Genomic DNA, 16,500 nt, shown 5'->3' with positions numbered 1-16,500 from the left:
ACTGCAGTACTGCAGCCTACCACTGCGCCACGAGACTCCTTCTCTACCTTAAGGAGCCTCAAAGCAGCTTACAACCACAATCCCTTCCTCTCCCCACAACAGACACCTTGTGAGGAAGGTGGGACTGAGAGAGTATTCCCATTCGGAAAACACCAATTCAGGATGCAAGAATCTGGATGACTTTGGCAGAGAATCTGGACTGCTTAAAAAAATATACAGGGCTTCTACCGCTGTGCAACCAGACTGACACAGGGAGATATATCTATTTGAAAAAAATCCAAAGAAATATTCTTCTCTTAAGTTCTAATGACTTTGCGGCAAGAACTTTGCTTGGCCACATATCAAAACGACCTTGTCCCTAATAAGGTAATTACCTCTCTCATCGCGAGATGCCTTAATGGCCCTATCAAGTGTCCCTGTCCGGAATATATGGGGAAGATTACAAGCCCCAACATTAATTCATTGGATGCTAGAATGCTTTATCAATACGTTCATTACGGCAGATAGTCGGCAACGGCTTCTGCAGTCTGTGATACATTGCCGAGAGACGCCGTGCTCAGGGTGAGGAAGTTACTCTTGGAAGCAGATCACTTGCAAATCTTACGACGATACCCCCTCCCGTCCCGTGTTCTATGGGAGGGAATGAAGCAGACAGCTACTCCCTGTAGGTCAGGGGTGTCAAACATAAGGCCAGCGGGCCGGATTCGGCCCCTTGAAAGCTCTTATCTGATCTGCGAGCAAGCTACCCCCCTCTCAACTGCTCTAGATCTGGGCTAGTGATGCATGGCCCGGCCTGACCAAGACATATCCGGCACCGACCAAGTCACATCCAGCCCTCGTAACAAATGAGTTCAACACCCCTGCTTTAGGTGCCTGGAGCCAGCACCAGCTTTTCCGCTCCCTGCAACTTCCACATGCAGTTGCCACATACGAAGTCAGACCATCGGTCCATCAAGGTTTTCTGTTGCCCAAGAAAGTCGGACCAGAACCAACGGGTTAAAATTATATCAAAAGAGTCTCCATCTAGACATTAGGAAGAATTTTCTACCAGTTAGAGCGGTTCCTCAGTGGAACAGGCTTCCTCGGGAGGTGGTAAGCTCTCCTTCCCTGGAGGTTTTTAAGCAGAGGCTAGATGGCCATCTGTCAGCAATGCTGATTCTATGACCTTAGGCAGATGATGAGAGGGAGGGCACCTTGGCCATCTTCTGGCCATGTAGTAGGGGTCCCTGGGGGTGTGGGGGGAAGTAGTTGTGAAGTTCCTGCATTGAGCAGGGGGTTGGACTAGGTGACCCTGGTGGTCCCTTCCAACTCTGTGATTCTATTGATTCTAAGATCAGTATTGTCTTCTGGCCTGGAGCCTGGAGACCAAAGCACTATGAGGAAAGGCAGAGGAACATGGGAATGTTTAGTCTGGAGAAGAGGAGGTTGAGGGGGGACGTGATCGCTCTCTTTTAAGTATTTGAAAGGCTGTCGCTTAGAGGCGGGCAGGGAGCACCCTTGCGCTGTGGTGGCAGCGGCTGCCAAAACAACACTTTTTAAAAAATCCATAGCGCCAATCAAACCTCCAAAGACCAATCAGAAGCCCTGCTGGGCAAAAGCCCCACCTGGCCCCGCCCACTTTCTAAAAACACTTGGTAGGTACCAGGAAAGGTGTCAGCAGCTGCCATGGGAGACCCCTGCTGCCTGGGATTTGCCCAGTTCTGAGAGGCAGAGAAGATACAACGGTAATGTAGATTAGTTTTCAAAGACAAACTTCAGTCTCTCTCGTTGCCCCGAAGTTCTTTCCCCTTCTCACCTGCGGCAAAAGCCGAGCACATCACAAAGAACATTCCCACCGCAATCCTCTTCAGCGACGAAGGAAGCAGGCCGTTCCTCTTCAGAACGGGGTCGACCACTTTATCTTTCAAAGGGATGAGGATGAGAATGAGCAGGGCATCAAACATGGTCAGCCAGGCTGCTGGGAACTGGGAAAAGAGAGAAAAGGCATCAGCCATATTCGGCACGTTTGGTTTGCATGCCTTTTTTAAAGACAAGATGAGGTTTTCGCCCCCGTGTGGTGCCAGAAAACCTCAAATGCATTCCACACCAGGCAGCAAAGAAACAGCAGTGTGTTCCAGGACTACATCCTCTCCAGAGTGAATTTTGTTAACGTACAGCTTCAATTCAAAAGTTACCGTTTCTGTCACGGTTTCTCCCCCGTTCAGGCCCAAACTACTGTCACTGGCAACCACGATCAGGTTAATTCATGCCATCGTATTCCCTATTACTATGTATGGGTGTGAGAGCTGGACAATGAAGGAAGCTGACAGGAAGAATGTATATTCCTTTGAAATGTGGTGTTGGAGGAAAGTGTTACGGATACCCTGGACTGCCAGAAAAAAAAAAAAAAACCCCAAATCAGTGGGTTCTAGATCAAATCAAGCCTGAACTGACCCTACAAGCTAAAATGATTAAACTATTGTACTTTGGTCATATTATGAGAAGACGAGAGTCATCGGAAAAGGCAATCATGCTAGGAAAAGTTGAGGGCAGCAGGAAAAGAGGAAGCCCCAACAAGAGATGGATTGACTCTATAAAGGAAGCCACAGCCCTCAATTTGCAAGGCTGTTAAGGAGAGGACGTTTTGGAGGACAATGATTCATAGGGTCGCCATGAGTTGGAAGCAACTTCATGGCACTTAACACACACACACAAACAGGCCAAAACGGCAGCGGTCTCTCTCTCCCTGCTCAATCCCTGTGCTAATGAAACCCGAGAGCAGTTTTCAGAGGATAGCCAGGTTGGTCTGCAGTGAAAGAGCTGGATTCAAGTCCAGTAGCACCTTACGAGACCAGCAAGATTTGGGGGAGGATTGGGTTTGAGCTTTTGAGAGTCAGCGCTCCCTTCATCAGATAGTAGTATTACTGTAAAAACATCTTTATTGTGCCAGTGGTGAGAGAACTGCTCTTTTGCAGCTCAGTTATACATGGGAGGATTTGAACACAGGCCCTCAGAGTTGCACTGGGCTTGATTGTAAATCACGTCTCCTTCCTCCCTACTCCGGAAAAAAAAAAAAACTTGGGATTTTGTGAAAGTACCTTTCCACCCCTGGAATTGATTTTTACCCCACACTTCAGCCAAAAATCAAAAGGCAATTTCACATAACTATTAAAATCCTGTAAAAAGTTTTTTGCCCTGATCTCGATGGCCCAGGCTACTTCGATCTTGTGGGATCTTAGGAGCTAAGTAGGGTCGGCCCTGGTGACCACTTGGATGGGAGACCACAAAGGAAGTCCTGGGTTGCTACGCAGAGGCAGGCACTGGCAAATCATCACTGAACGTCTCTTGCCTTGTAAAGCCTGCAGGCTCCTTTTACCCCTCCTTCTGAGGAGACCATGGGTGGCAGCTGGAAGCAAGTGGGGGGACTCTCAGCTGGATCTGAGTCAAGAGATGACTGAGGGATAAGAAGAACTGGTTTTTATATGCCGACTTTCTCTACCATTTAAGGAAGAATCAAACCGGCTTACAATCACCTTCCCTTCCCCTCCCCACAACAGACACCCTGTGAGGTAGGTGGGGCTGAGAGTGTGACTAGCCCAAGGTCACCAAGGTCAGGGGCTTCATTGTAGGAGTGGGGAATCAAATCCAGTTCACCAGATTAGCCTCCGCCGCACACGTGGAGGAGTGGGGAATCAAACCCGGTTCACCAGATTAGAGTCTACCGCTCATGCGGAGGAGTGGGGAATCAAACCTGGTTCTCCAGATCAGAGTCCACCGCTCCGAACCACCGCTCTTAACCACTACACCACGCTGGCTCTCCCGCCCCCTCCCTCCGATAGCCCCATGGAATTTCACCGAGAATGAATCGAAACCTGCCCTCCACACTTCCAATTAAAACCTAGCTTGCCTTTAACAATTGGAGAGTCGAACATTGCAAATCTATTTTTTGACAATGGGGGAAAAAAACCCTACCCATAAAGTAGCCAAAAGGGTAATAAAAGCAGCATCAATTCTACAGGGGAAGCAAAATCAAGCAGTCTCAAGGGAGGGAGAGCAATTAATGTTCACTGTAAGACGTGCTAGCTCTGCTTATCTTGAAATCTCGTTAATAGAACATGATCGTCACGCCGGAGGCCTTAGATGCCATTAAGCCCTATTAATCATGGAAACACCTGTCTGCTGAATGATGGATTATGCCACTCATTTCTGATAAACAAAGCCCCGTAAAATTACGGAAATAAATACACACAAAGACGGCTCTTTAACAACCGTCAGAGATAATATCGGAGGCACATGAGACAGAGAGCGATAGAAGGTCAATTACGTATTCCCCGGCACTCCCGCTTGCCTCGGAAAGCATGTGGCCCTGAAATGATTCTCCTTAACTGTCTTGTGGAGCTACAAAGCCGGACTCTCATGTTGCCACTTGAATCATCCTCAATATCTCCAGTTCTCTATACGGCCCCATCTGCGGATACTTAAATCTGCTGAATGGGGCCATGTAGAGAGAAGGGATATTTTTCTACAAACTTGGGGAAAAACCTCTGGTCTGTCCACAGATAGTGGTTTCTACATATTTGGGGGGATTCCCAACGTATGCAGAGAAAATGACTTGTATAATTTAACCAAAACCTCAAAAACGGTCTGAGGACTGAGCAAGCTCCATGGAGCCCGAAATGTTGGGAGGGGCAGGGAATCAGTTTAAGAGGGGGAAAGGAAGACATCAAAATAGCAAACTCAAGCCCTTGAAAACTTATCAGATTATGGAGGGAAGAAGAGTTGATTTTTATATGCCGATTATTTCTACCTTTTTAAAGGAGAATCAAACCAGCTTACAATCACCTTCCCTTCCCCTCCCCACAACAAACACCCTGTGAGGACGGTGGGGCTGAGAGAGCTCTAAGAGAACTATGATAAGGAAGGGAAGGAGATTGTAAGCCAGTTTGATTCTCCTTAAAAGGTAGAGAAAATCGGCACATTAAAAACTCTTTTCACCCAGAGCTTCAGGATTTGGACTTAGGTCATCCCACCCCTAATGATATGTTCTAACCACATAAAACCACCGCCATCCACTTAAACCTGTTAATGGCTGACATCTCTGTTGGTCTAATTAAATTCACTCTTCAAATACCCTTCTTTGTCATTTGATCGGACAACGGACCAAAATCCTTTCTAACTGGTCTATCGGCCAACCCCAAATTCCACAATCAAACCACTAAGTTTGAATTACGTTGACCTGCTGCGTGCATTTGGCAAATTTCACTTTCAAATCTGGCATATGATATAAAATTTATTTCAATTTTCATTGCTAAGAACCCTGGGGATATATTGGCGAGAGAGAAAGAGCGAGAAAGAACGAAAGAGATAGCCAAGAAGCAGTTACCATGCTAGGTTACAGAAACGTCATTTAAATTATCAATCAGAGAGCTGGGAATGAATGCTAAGTTATCTCAGCTTCAAATTCAGAACGGTTTGAGTAAACACATCAAGTGGAGGTGAGTGACTTTTCTTTTTTCAAGGCGGCACATCAAAGCCAGACGAAAAGAGCCCCAATTTCAAGAATGGCATTTGAGAGCACTTTCATCTTAGACAGAAACTAATAACAGTCTTCGCTGGTTGCTTTCAACATTTTATATTTTCTGACTTTTTTCTTCTTCATTTTTTTAACTTAGCAATGCCACCTATTCAAGAGATAACGCTGGAAGCAATGTTTCTGGCATGCACATAACATTTGAAACAAAACTGTTTTTGAGAAATTTTCTTCTATTCATTTCGACTGCTGTAACCAATTAACATCCAAGGGCCAGATGGAGACCTCAGCAGCATTCAGTGCTAGAGGAGGAAGAGGAGGAGGAGAAGAAGAGTTGTTTTTATATGTTAATTTTCTCTACCTTTTAAGGAGAATAAAACCGGTTTACAATCTCCTTCCCTTCCTCTCCCCAAAAGTGTCACCTTGTGAGGTAGACGAGGCTGAGAGACCTTTAAGAGAACTGTGACTAGCCCAAGGTCACCCAACTAGCTTCATGTGGAGGAGTGGGGAATCGAACCCAGTTCTCCAGATTAGAGTCCACCGCTCATGTGGAGGAGTGGGGAATCGAACCCAGTTCTCGAGATTGGAGTCCACCGCTCATGTGGAGGAGTGGGGAATCGAACCTGGTTCTCCAGATTAGAGTCCACTGCTCATGTGAAGGAGTGGGGAATCAAACCTGGTTCACTAGATTAGAGTCCACCGCTTCTAAAGCACTACACCACGCTGGAGCTCTAGTGGCTAGGAAGGAGGCAGGTGCGGAGTTTACAGCACAGGCAAGGCCACGGTCCAAAGAAAAGCGCTTCAACATAATTAGCCTGTGCCACGTAATTAAATCAGTGCCATGTGATGCAGCGAGAGTCGGTAGCTTAAAAGAGAAGACCAGAGAAATCCACAGAGAAGATGTCCAAGAAGGGCCAGGAATAGGGATACCAGCCTCCAGGAGGGACCTGGGGATCCCCCAGAATTACAGCTCATCTCCAGATTACAGAGATCAGTTCCCCTGGATAAAATTGATGTTTTGGAGAATGGACTCGGTGGTATTGTACTCCACTGAGGTCCCAGTCCTCCCCAGGCTCCACTCCCAAATCTCCAGGAGTTCTAGGGTTGCCAGGTCCCTCTTTGCAACCGGCGGGAGGTTTTGGGGGTGAAGCCTGAGGAGGGGGGTTTTGGGGAGGGACTTTAATGCCATAGAGTCCAATGGTCAAAGCGGCCATTTTCTCCAGGGGAACTGATCTCCATTGGCTGGAGATCAGTTGTAAAAGCAGGAGATCTCCAGCTAGTACCTGGAGGTTGGCAACCCTAAGGAGTTCCCCAACCTGGACGTGGCAACCCTACCTCCCATCCCCACCAGTGGCCAAGGGGGTGGGAGGGACAGACACCAGGCAACCCTAATTCTCCTTCCTTCATCTCTGCACTTCAGTCTGTACCTCGTCTCTCCCGTAGGCTGCCAGTGCATTGGGTTAGGACCATCGTCACCTTTGGGTCCTCTACGGGCGCTCGCAAGCTGCCAACCCTAGACGCCTGCCGCACAGAAGCCATGGAGCTCGAGAAGGGGAGCGAGAGAGGTCAGAATTTATTTTCCCCCAGGCAGCTGACTCATTAAAGTAACATAACATACCATCTGCAGCGGCCCCGGAGCATTCGGCAAAAATGCAATTTATGGCAGCGTTCGAGTATTGCCGGGGATCATAGGTTAAGTTTCCTGGGCAGAGGGCGCACACACCAAGTGTTTACGACAGAGATATTTTGTACACGCGCAAGATCCGTTTGCAGGCTAGAGCCTCTTTTAAAACAAAACAAAACCCTATTTAATGCTGCTGATCTTCTCTCCTTCATTAAAATTCCTCCTGACAAGACAATGTCACGGGTCAACTTTTGTCGAGTTTTCGACGGGAGGAGGAAGGCTAGCCTGTTTTGCCAAGCTCAGCAGCCACTGGAAGGGTTCAAGCGGGCGAGTTGGGAGGGCTCGATTAATATTTGAAAACCGCACTGGGATCTTTGATTTACGAGGATTCGTTTTTAAATAAAAAAAAAATTAAGCATTCAGGTTTTGCAAAGGGTAAGCTGCGACCCTGGGCTGCGCCGGGAATTCTAAAACAGGCCAAAGCGTCGCGTGACACAGGGGGGAAGTTGCAACTCTCCGCTTATTTAATAAAGGTTTTTTTGTAAGGCTTTCAGTGGCTCTACTGGGTTTTGTTTTTTTAAATATGGGATGCAGAAATTAAAAAGGGGATTTTAGGGGGAAAACAAAAGGAAAAAATCATAAACATAAGCAAGGTGAAACAACCTGAAGCATTATTATTGGAATCCCTGCTATTTTTACTACTAGGATATTTTCTATCAATGTTGAAAATTATTACTAAACAATAATATAAATTCCACCTTTTTATATCAGTTATTGTATTAGTTTGAACTTCAAATAAAATATCATATTTTTGTTATTTTTTTAAACAGTTCTACCTTTCAGCATATACATTTATACCTAACTATAACAAGAAGCTACTGTTGAAAATGTCTCCTACATTATTTCAATTCAATTACATGTCTTTCCTTACTTCATATATCCCCTTTGCCACTTGATAGATTCTCATTTTCTTAATATGATATTCATATTATAATATTATGTTTCCTTGTTTGACCTCTATATATTACTAATGTTTCTTGGGAACTCTGGTTGTTGTTCTTGGTAGGATTCCTTCTTAGGGTGGTGTACTCCAGCTTAGCCAATTCCTGGAGATTTTTGGGGTGCAGGCTAGAGAGGGTAAGGTTTGGGGAGAGACTTCGGCAGGGTATAATGTAGGATTGCCAGCTCTGGGTTGGGAAATACCTGGAGATTTTGGGGGCGGAGCCTGAGGAGGGCGGGGTTTGGGGAGGGGAGGGACTTCAATGCCATGGAGTCCAGTTGCCAAAGCGGCCATTTTCTCCAGGGGAACTGATTTCTATCACCTGGAGGTCAGTTGTAATAGCAGATCTCCAGCCACCACCTGGAGGTTGGCAACCATAGCTCCACCGCCCCCCAAACCTCCAGGAATTTCTCAACCTGGAGCTGGCAACCCTAGAATGAGTGATCATTACGCAGGAGTTGGCGACACTGTGCAGTTCTTCATGGCAGCTTAGAGGCCCATCTTTGATTTTAAAAAATAAATAAACAGAGAACACTGCTGGCCTTAGAACATGTCTGCTCTTTTGGGAAATTTTGTTCCTTGAAGCAGGCTGCTCCTCGCGATGCGGTTCCACCATGATGGAGAAGAGCTGGCTGGTTAATATGAAGCAGGTCAGCGTCCGGATTCACAAGCCTCACTTATAAATACTGCATTAAAATCATCATACATTATGGATCCAGGTTATTAGCATGTTAGGGAGGTGAGCAGAAAGCGTTAGAAAGGCTTGTCGGCCCCAGCCGGAGGAAAGAAAAAGAAGAACAGTTGGTTTTTATATGCCAACTTTCTCTACCACTTAAGGCAGAATCAAACCGGCTTACAATCACCTTCCGTTCCCCTCCACACAGCAGAGACCCAGTGAGGTAGGTGGGGCTGAGAGACCTCTAAGAGAGCTGTGACCAGCCCAAGGCCACCCAGCTGGCTTCATGTGATCCGCCTCTCCTCACTTACCGTGTGGGTGCTCGAGGTGCTGTTGGAAAACTGAGGGATTCTCAGGTGCAGGCTCTGGAGGACGTACGTCGTCTGCATCTGCAGTTGAAGAAACAGCAGCAAATGTTAGCAAGGACAAATCTCCTACATCCGTTCCATGAAGAGAAAACATTTTAGAAGACACAATCCCATTCCTGTTGTCATCGATGAACACGTGAAGCAGCCTTCTACTGAACCAGACCCCGGGTCCATCAAAGTCAGTATGGTCTACTCAGACCAGCAGCGGCTCTCCAGGGTCTCAGGCAGGGGTCTTTCACATCACCTACCTGCCTAGTCCCTTTAACTGGAGATGCTGGGGATTTAACCTGAGACCTTCTGCATGCCAAGCAGAGGCTCTACCACTGAGCCACGCTCCCTCTTCATGGCTCTCCAGGGTCTCAGGAAGGGGTCTTTCACATCACCTCCTTGCCTAGTCCCTTTAACTGGAGATGCTGGGGATTGAACCTGGGACCTTCTGCATGCCAAGCAGAGGTGCTACAACTGAGCCACGCCCCCTCTTCATGGCTCTCCAGGGTCTCAGGCAGGGGTCTTTCACATCACCTCCTTGCCTAGTCCCTTTAACTGGAGATGCTGGGGATTTAACCTGAGATCTTCTGCATGCCAAGCAGAGGCTCTACCACTGAGCCACGACCCTTCCCCAATGGAAGGTTTGGTAGTGATGTCATAGGAGCACAGAAACCAGACACAGGATTCATTTTTTTTTTAAGAAAGCTTCTAGCACTCAAGATTGCAAAGATATGCTAGCAAATGTCGGGGGGGATTGCCTTGTGAAACCTCCAGAAAACAAGGGAATTTCTGAACAAGAATTTCTTTGTTGGCAGTGGGAGGATCAGTACAAATGTTGACTCCACCCACTCCAAACCACCACTCTTAACCACTACCCCCGCTGGCTGGTGGGGATGCGAGACTGTGTTCGCTACACCAGTTGGATACAAGGGGGAAAAGATTAGTTGCTGCCACCAACCTGAAAATACACCGTCCAGTAAGGTATGAGCGCCAGGAAGACGGGGATGATCTTGACCAGCGCCTTCACATCTTCGACTTTGTCTTCTCTGAAGGGCCCTCCACGAGATGCTTTGGCTGTCTCAAAGAGGCTTTGCTTTAGAGGAGGTTGCTGGAGTATACCTTGGGTGTCCCTTTGGAAAGAAGAAGTGAGCGTTAGAGGGGAGAGAAAGGGAGGGAAGGTGTGTGTGTGGGGTCATAGATGTACCCTCCATTTTGCAACCAAAAACGTTTGGATTGTCATCAATCGCTTCAATTGGCGCTGAACATTTCATCCGAGACTTTGAACGTTCTCACGTTTAAGCACCATGTGACCCCGAAACGGAACTTATAATCTAAGACAGCAAAGATGAATGGATGAGACCGGGCACATAGAGGGTGTCTTGTTTGCAAGAGCAGGCATCTCCAGGGGAAAGGAACCATCCCCTGACCCCAATGCAGTGCTCAAATTGCACCCCTTTATTCTCTCCCATAAAAGCATTTGGTCAAATGGAGCACATGTACACATGAAGCTACCTTATCCTGAATCAGACCATTGGTCCATCAAGGTCAGTATTATCTACTCAGACCGGAAGCAGCTCTCCTCCATCTCAGGGAGAAGTGTTACACATCACCTACTACTTGATCCCTTTAACTAGAGATGACTGGAGATTAACATAAGAAAAGCCCTGCTGGATCAGTCCAAGGCCCATCAAATCCAGCAGTCTGTTCACACAGTGGCCAACCAGGGGCCTCTAGGAAGCCCACAAACAAGATGACTACAGCAGCATTCTCCTGCCTGTGTTCCACAACACCTAATACAATAGGCATGCCCCTCTGATACTAGAGAGAACAGGTATGCATCATGACTAGCATTCATTTTGATTAGTAGCCATGGATAGCCCACTCCTCCATGAACATGTCCGCTCCCCTCTTCAAGCCTTCCAAGTTGGCAGCCATCACCACATCCTGGGGCAGGGAGTTCCACAATTTCACTATGTGTCGTGTGGAGAAATACTTCTTTTTATCTGTTTTGAATCTCTCCCCCTGCAGCTTCAGCAGATGACCCCGTGTTCTAGTATTATGAGAGAGGGAGAAAAGCTTCTCCCTGTCTACTCTCTCCACACCATGCATAATTTTATAGATTTTACAGAACCTGGGACTTTTGCATACAAAGCAGATGCTCTACCATTGAGCCACAGCCCCTCTCCACAGCTATTGTACTGGGGGACATTGTTGTAGCAAGGGCAAAGGCTGCTTTCCAGTGCCCTATAACAGGAATCCTGTGAGCATGCAGAGACAGACAGACCCATCTTAACAATATAGTAGCATTTAACACTTGTGCAATAATGGAATGGTGCTCAAACGTTCTTCAGGCATATTACCTCATTGACATTCTTACAACAGCCCTGTAAGGTAAGCCTCGTATTATTATTCCCTTACTGAAGATGGGGTATGAGTGTGTGATGGAAGTAAGCTTGTCTAAGCCCCTAACAGTGCATTCCTAAGGAGAGTTACTCCAGTCTAGGCCCATTGAAACGAATGGGGTTAGACTGGAGTATCTCTCCTTAGGAATGGACCGTAAGTTGTCTTGTTTGTGGGCTTCCTAGAGGCACCTGGTTGGCCACAGCGTGAACAGACTACTGGACTTGATGGACCTGGGTATGATCCAGCAAGGCTCTTCTTATGTTCTTGTATGTTCTTAAGCCCCTCTGGTTGAGTCTGTGGCAGGAATTGAGTCAGGAACCTCCTGGATCACTGCTCAATGTCTTGGCAACCACAGTTCCTGCCTTAATAGCAACGAGGTCATCGCTCTGGCTCCTCCCCTCTTCTGGTCACATGGCTCTGATGTCCCAGGATTCCTGGAAATGTAACTGTAGCTCCCAGGTCTGGAAAGGCTGAAGACCACTGTTCTAGAACCAACGAGGAATAAGCAAGCCCTACGCAGAGATGAGCTGGCTCGGTTCTCAACAGCGACGATTCAGCTCACCTGTTGCTCGAGTATCCTTGGGGCCTTTTCCTGGAGCAACACGAATAAGCCAGAATCTTAAACATGTCCGTGAAGGCGCTGCCATCGGGGGGTTTCGTGATGAAGAAGCTCTGGCTGCACAGGAAGACGACGAAGGAGACCCCGATGCAGACGGTCGGGATGATGTATCCCGTGACGAAGCTGACGTTCTGCTGGATGTACGCAATGCCTCCCAGGGACAAGATGGCGCCCAAATTAATGCTCCAGTAAAACCAGTTGAAAAAACGGCGGGTGGCTTCAGGGCCTCGATCTTTGACCTGCATGAGATTTGCAAAGGGAGAGAAAGAAGTCATGAACTTCCAAAGGAAATGCAATGCATATGCGCATGTTGTTGGCTACTTGATTGTAACGGCCTTTGGCTATATGCAATAAATTTGTACTGTACATGTTGTTGTTTTTCCCCAGAGGGGGCAGGGGGAGAAAATGGAAATCTGGGGGAGGGGGACTGAAATATAAGCTAGTATTTCTTTCTTTCTTTTCAAACCTAGCTGGCATATTCATACAATTCTAAACTATAAATGCCTTCATTTTCCAAATACGCCCAACATTAGAGAGGGGAGCGCTGCAAATTGCTGTACCTTTATGCTACCATAGCAGATGTGTCTTAGTTTTTGCCATCTGGTAGGAAAAAATTAAAAGTTGAAAACAGAAAGCACACATTTTGTAATAAAAAAGATAAAACTGTCTTTATTTTGATAGGAACCAGCAGCTTCATGCGGGAGTAATAGTGCTAGCAGCACATTGGGATTAAACTTTATAGTGTTGAAAAAGCTGAACTTTCATTAGTGAATTATCATACATATTACAGCATATTAATGGCGGAGCAAAATTAGTCACATTTGAACAATAAACATATGCTTGAAAATATGTTGCACGTCTATGCTTACGAGTATAGATAGGAATTATTCTCTAATGCTATAGATTGTCTTGCATAACAATCTTCATACTACACATTCGGAATAAGTAAATCCTCTTCTTGCATTTTTACACCACAGTTTTCCCTACAATACATCTGAAAGCTTAAATCAGGGATTCAGCTTAATCTCTGCTTAGTGTAAACTACCATGTCTGACCAGAGTAAATTAGAGTACACCTCAATCTAGAGTGTTGGGATTAGAAATCCAGATGTGTCATTTTGCTCTGAAAAGCCATATTGGGGGGGGGAGGGAGGAGAATCAGGCATGCGGGGTTGCCAACCTCCAGGTGGGGCCTGGAGATCTCCCAAAATTACAACTGCTTTCCAGACCACGGTGAGCAGTTCAAGAGCAGAGGTTCCCAAATTACGCTCCGTGGAGCACTTGGTGCTCCGCGAAACATCTCCTAGCGCTCCATGAAGAGACTGGAAAGAAAAATACTACTGTCTCTCGGTTTAGCATATACGTGCTAGGTGAAAATTAGTGTTCCGTGACAAATTTCTCTCCTGAAAAGTGCTCCACGACTCAAAAAGTTTGGGAACTGCTGCTCTAGAGAAAATGGCTGCTTTGCAGAATGGACTCGTTGGCATTATACTCTGCCGAGGGCTAGGGTGGCCAACCTCCAGGTGGTGGCTGGAGAGCTCCTGGGATTACAGCTGATCTCCAGGTGGCAGAGATCAGTTCACCTGGAGAAAATGGCTGCTCTGGAGGACTGACTCCCTAGCATTATACCCTACTAAAGTCAAATCCCCTCCCCAAACCCTGCCCTCCTCAGACCCCACCCCCAAAATCTACAGGTATTTCTCAACCTAGAGCTGGGAACCCTACTGAGGGCTCTTTCTTTCTGAAACCCCACCCTCCCCAGGCTCCACCTCCTATATCTCCAAGAATTTCCCAGCCTGGAGCAGGCAACCCCAGCTGCAGTGTTGGTGTGTGTAAGGGGGGAAGGGTGGGTCATTTCTTGCCCCCCATGCCATTTTTCCAATTGCAAATGCCCCTCGCCAGTTGCGTTGACGGAGGCTAATCAGCAGGGTTGCCAACCTCCAGGTACTAGCTGGAGATCTCCTGCTATTACAACTGATCTCCAGCTGGCAGAGATCAGCTCACCTGGCCACTTTGGCAACTGGACTCTATGGCATTGATGACCCACCCCTCCCCAAACCCCACCCTCCTCAGGCTCTGCCCCAAAAGCCTCCCGCCAGTGGTGAAGAGGAACCTGGCAACCCTACTAATCAGAAGTTGTGCTGGATTTTTTCAACTCTAGAAGTAGTGGGGAGGGAGACCGCATTTTCAACTAGGAATCCGTGCAGAGAGGAGAAGCGTTCAGCGACCTCCCCTCTCCCTACGATGGTTTTGAGAGACAAACATCCCCCCTGGATTTCCTGACAAAGGATATTAACATCACACGCCACTTTGCTCTAAGTGACCTTGGAGTATTCTGCAATTGTAAGGCTTGAAGGACTGACTCTATTATCTGCCCGATCTGCCTGAGTTGAAGTATCGGCTGGAGGATAAGTCCATCAGATATTGCACTTCTCTTGTGGAGCCCTCTCTATCACAGAATTACTTCCTCTGCTCAAAACCACTGTATCAGATCACCAGATGCGTACTTGCATCCAGATAAACTTGAACGCCAGACGTTCGACCGATGAGAGTATGTGCGCGTCCTTAAAAAGACAATGCACTCACCCACTAAGCTTAGAAATGCTTGACGGTGCAATAGAGCAATGTTTTCCAACGTGTGGGTCGGGACGCCTGCAGAAGTGGGTTGTGAGCTCTTGTACACTTATCCTCCTTGCTTGACTCTCTAGGGTCTCAGGCAGAGTCCACATCACCTACTTGTCTAGTCCCTTTAATGGGAGATGCCGGGGATTGAGCCTGGGACCTTCTGCATGCCAAGCAGAGGCTCTCCCACCGAGCCACGGCCCCTTCCCTTCCTCCCCCCAAAACAGACACCTTTTGAGGTAGGCGGGGCTGAGAGAGCCCAAAGAGACTGTGACTGGCCCAAGGTCACCCAGCTGGCTTCATGTGTAGGAGGGGGGAATCAAAGCCGGTTCTCCAGATTAGAGTCCGCCGCTCCTAACCACTACGCCATGCTGGTTTGCATCCATAGCATACTAAGCATAACATATACCACTTTGTAAACTAGGGGAATCTGTCGTGAAAAGATGGGCAGATGATTAAGCCATTGACACTCTCCAGATCCCCACAAGATGGACTCTGCATAGTCAAGCCCCCAAACCACCATTCTCCACCAGAAAAATTTGGTTTTGGAAGATTCGGTGCCCAGAGGACTTTCCAAATTCATCACTATCAGATCTGGACTAGAATAGCAGCAATTAAGAACAAGAACAGGGAAATGCCCAGAGCAGGTCCCGCCTCTGCGGTGAAGTCTCTCTAGTGGGGCATCCCTGAACCAGGATTAGATGGCTTTTTAACGGGTTGGTGCTTTTGTAAAATTTCTGAACTATTCGTGCTGGATTCTTTCAGTTGCTGAATTGTTTAAATTGCCTTGAGGATAAGACAGGATATGTGTTTAAAAAGACGTCCGTTGATATACGGAGGGGTGTTCTTTGCACAAAATGCAATCCGGGATGCGCTTTTGTTCTCCATACCTTGCAGGTGTGTAAGCTTAGAGGTGGGACAGCTGTGAGCCACATGCCAAGAGCCAAGCGTGGTATAGTGGTTAAGAGCGGTGGACTCTAATCTGGAGAACCGCGTTTGATTCCCCAGTCCTCCACATGAGCGGTGGACTCTAGTCTGGTGAACCGGGTTGATTCCCCACTCCTGCACATGAAGCCAGCTGGGTGACCTTGGGCTAGTTACAGCTTTCGCCGAACTCTCTCAGCCCCACCTACGTCACAAGGTGTCTGCTGAGGGGAGAGGAAGGAAGAAGAAGGAGGGTTGGTTTTTAGATGCCGACTTCCTCTACCACTTAAGGGAGAATCAAACTGGCTTACAATCTCCTTCCCCTCCCCACAACTGATACCCTGTGAGGTAGGTGGGGCTGAGAGAGCTCTAAGAGGACTGTGACAAGCCCAAGATCACCCAGCTGGCTTCACGGGGTGGAGTGGGGAAACCAATCCAGTTCACCAGATTAGCCTCCGCCGCTCATACGGAGGAGTGGGGAATCAAACCCAGTTCTCTAGATCAGAGTCCACAGCTCCAAAGCACCGCTCTTAACCGCTACACCACGCTGGCTCTCCAGGAAAGGCAATTGTAAGCCGGTTTGAGTCTCCTTATAAAGGTAGAGAAAATCAGCATATAAAAACCAACTCTTCTTCCAAAGGGCCCTACGCTTCCTGACTGCAGCTCTGAATTAGCTGATCCAGTGGATCCATGCACAGCTCAGCAGCGGGCGTTGTGATAAAATTTAGGTAGGCAAAGAAAAAATATACATATTTCTGGGGGACATTT

General features: G+C 47.4%; 1 protein-coding gene across 1 annotated transcript in view; it reads right to left on the bottom strand.

Moving 5' to 3' along the window:
* Positions 1-16,500, bottom strand: part of SLC15A4 (solute carrier family 15 member 4) — a 49,590-nt gene that overhangs the window by 16,216 nt on the left and 16,874 nt on the right. Inside the window, exons 2-5 of the mRNA XM_056859082.1 lie at positions 12,131-12,426; positions 10,124-10,295; positions 9,121-9,198; positions 1,796-1,964 (exon numbers count right to left, since the gene is read on the bottom strand). Coding sequence (XP_056715060.1) covers positions 1,796-1,964; positions 9,121-9,198; positions 10,124-10,295; positions 12,131-12,426 — 715 coding nt within the window. The remainder of the gene's footprint in view (positions 1-1,795; positions 1,965-9,120; positions 9,199-10,123; positions 10,296-12,130; positions 12,427-16,500) is intronic.

The sequence above is a fragment of the Euleptes europaea genome, chromosome 13, assembly GCF_029931775.1.
Source record: "Euleptes europaea isolate rEulEur1 chromosome 13, rEulEur1.hap1, whole genome shotgun sequence".
In the NCBI taxonomy this organism is placed as follows: Eukaryota; Metazoa; Chordata; class Lepidosauria; order Squamata; family Sphaerodactylidae; genus Euleptes; species Euleptes europaea.
This window is presented reverse-complemented; position numbering and strand designations above follow the sequence as displayed.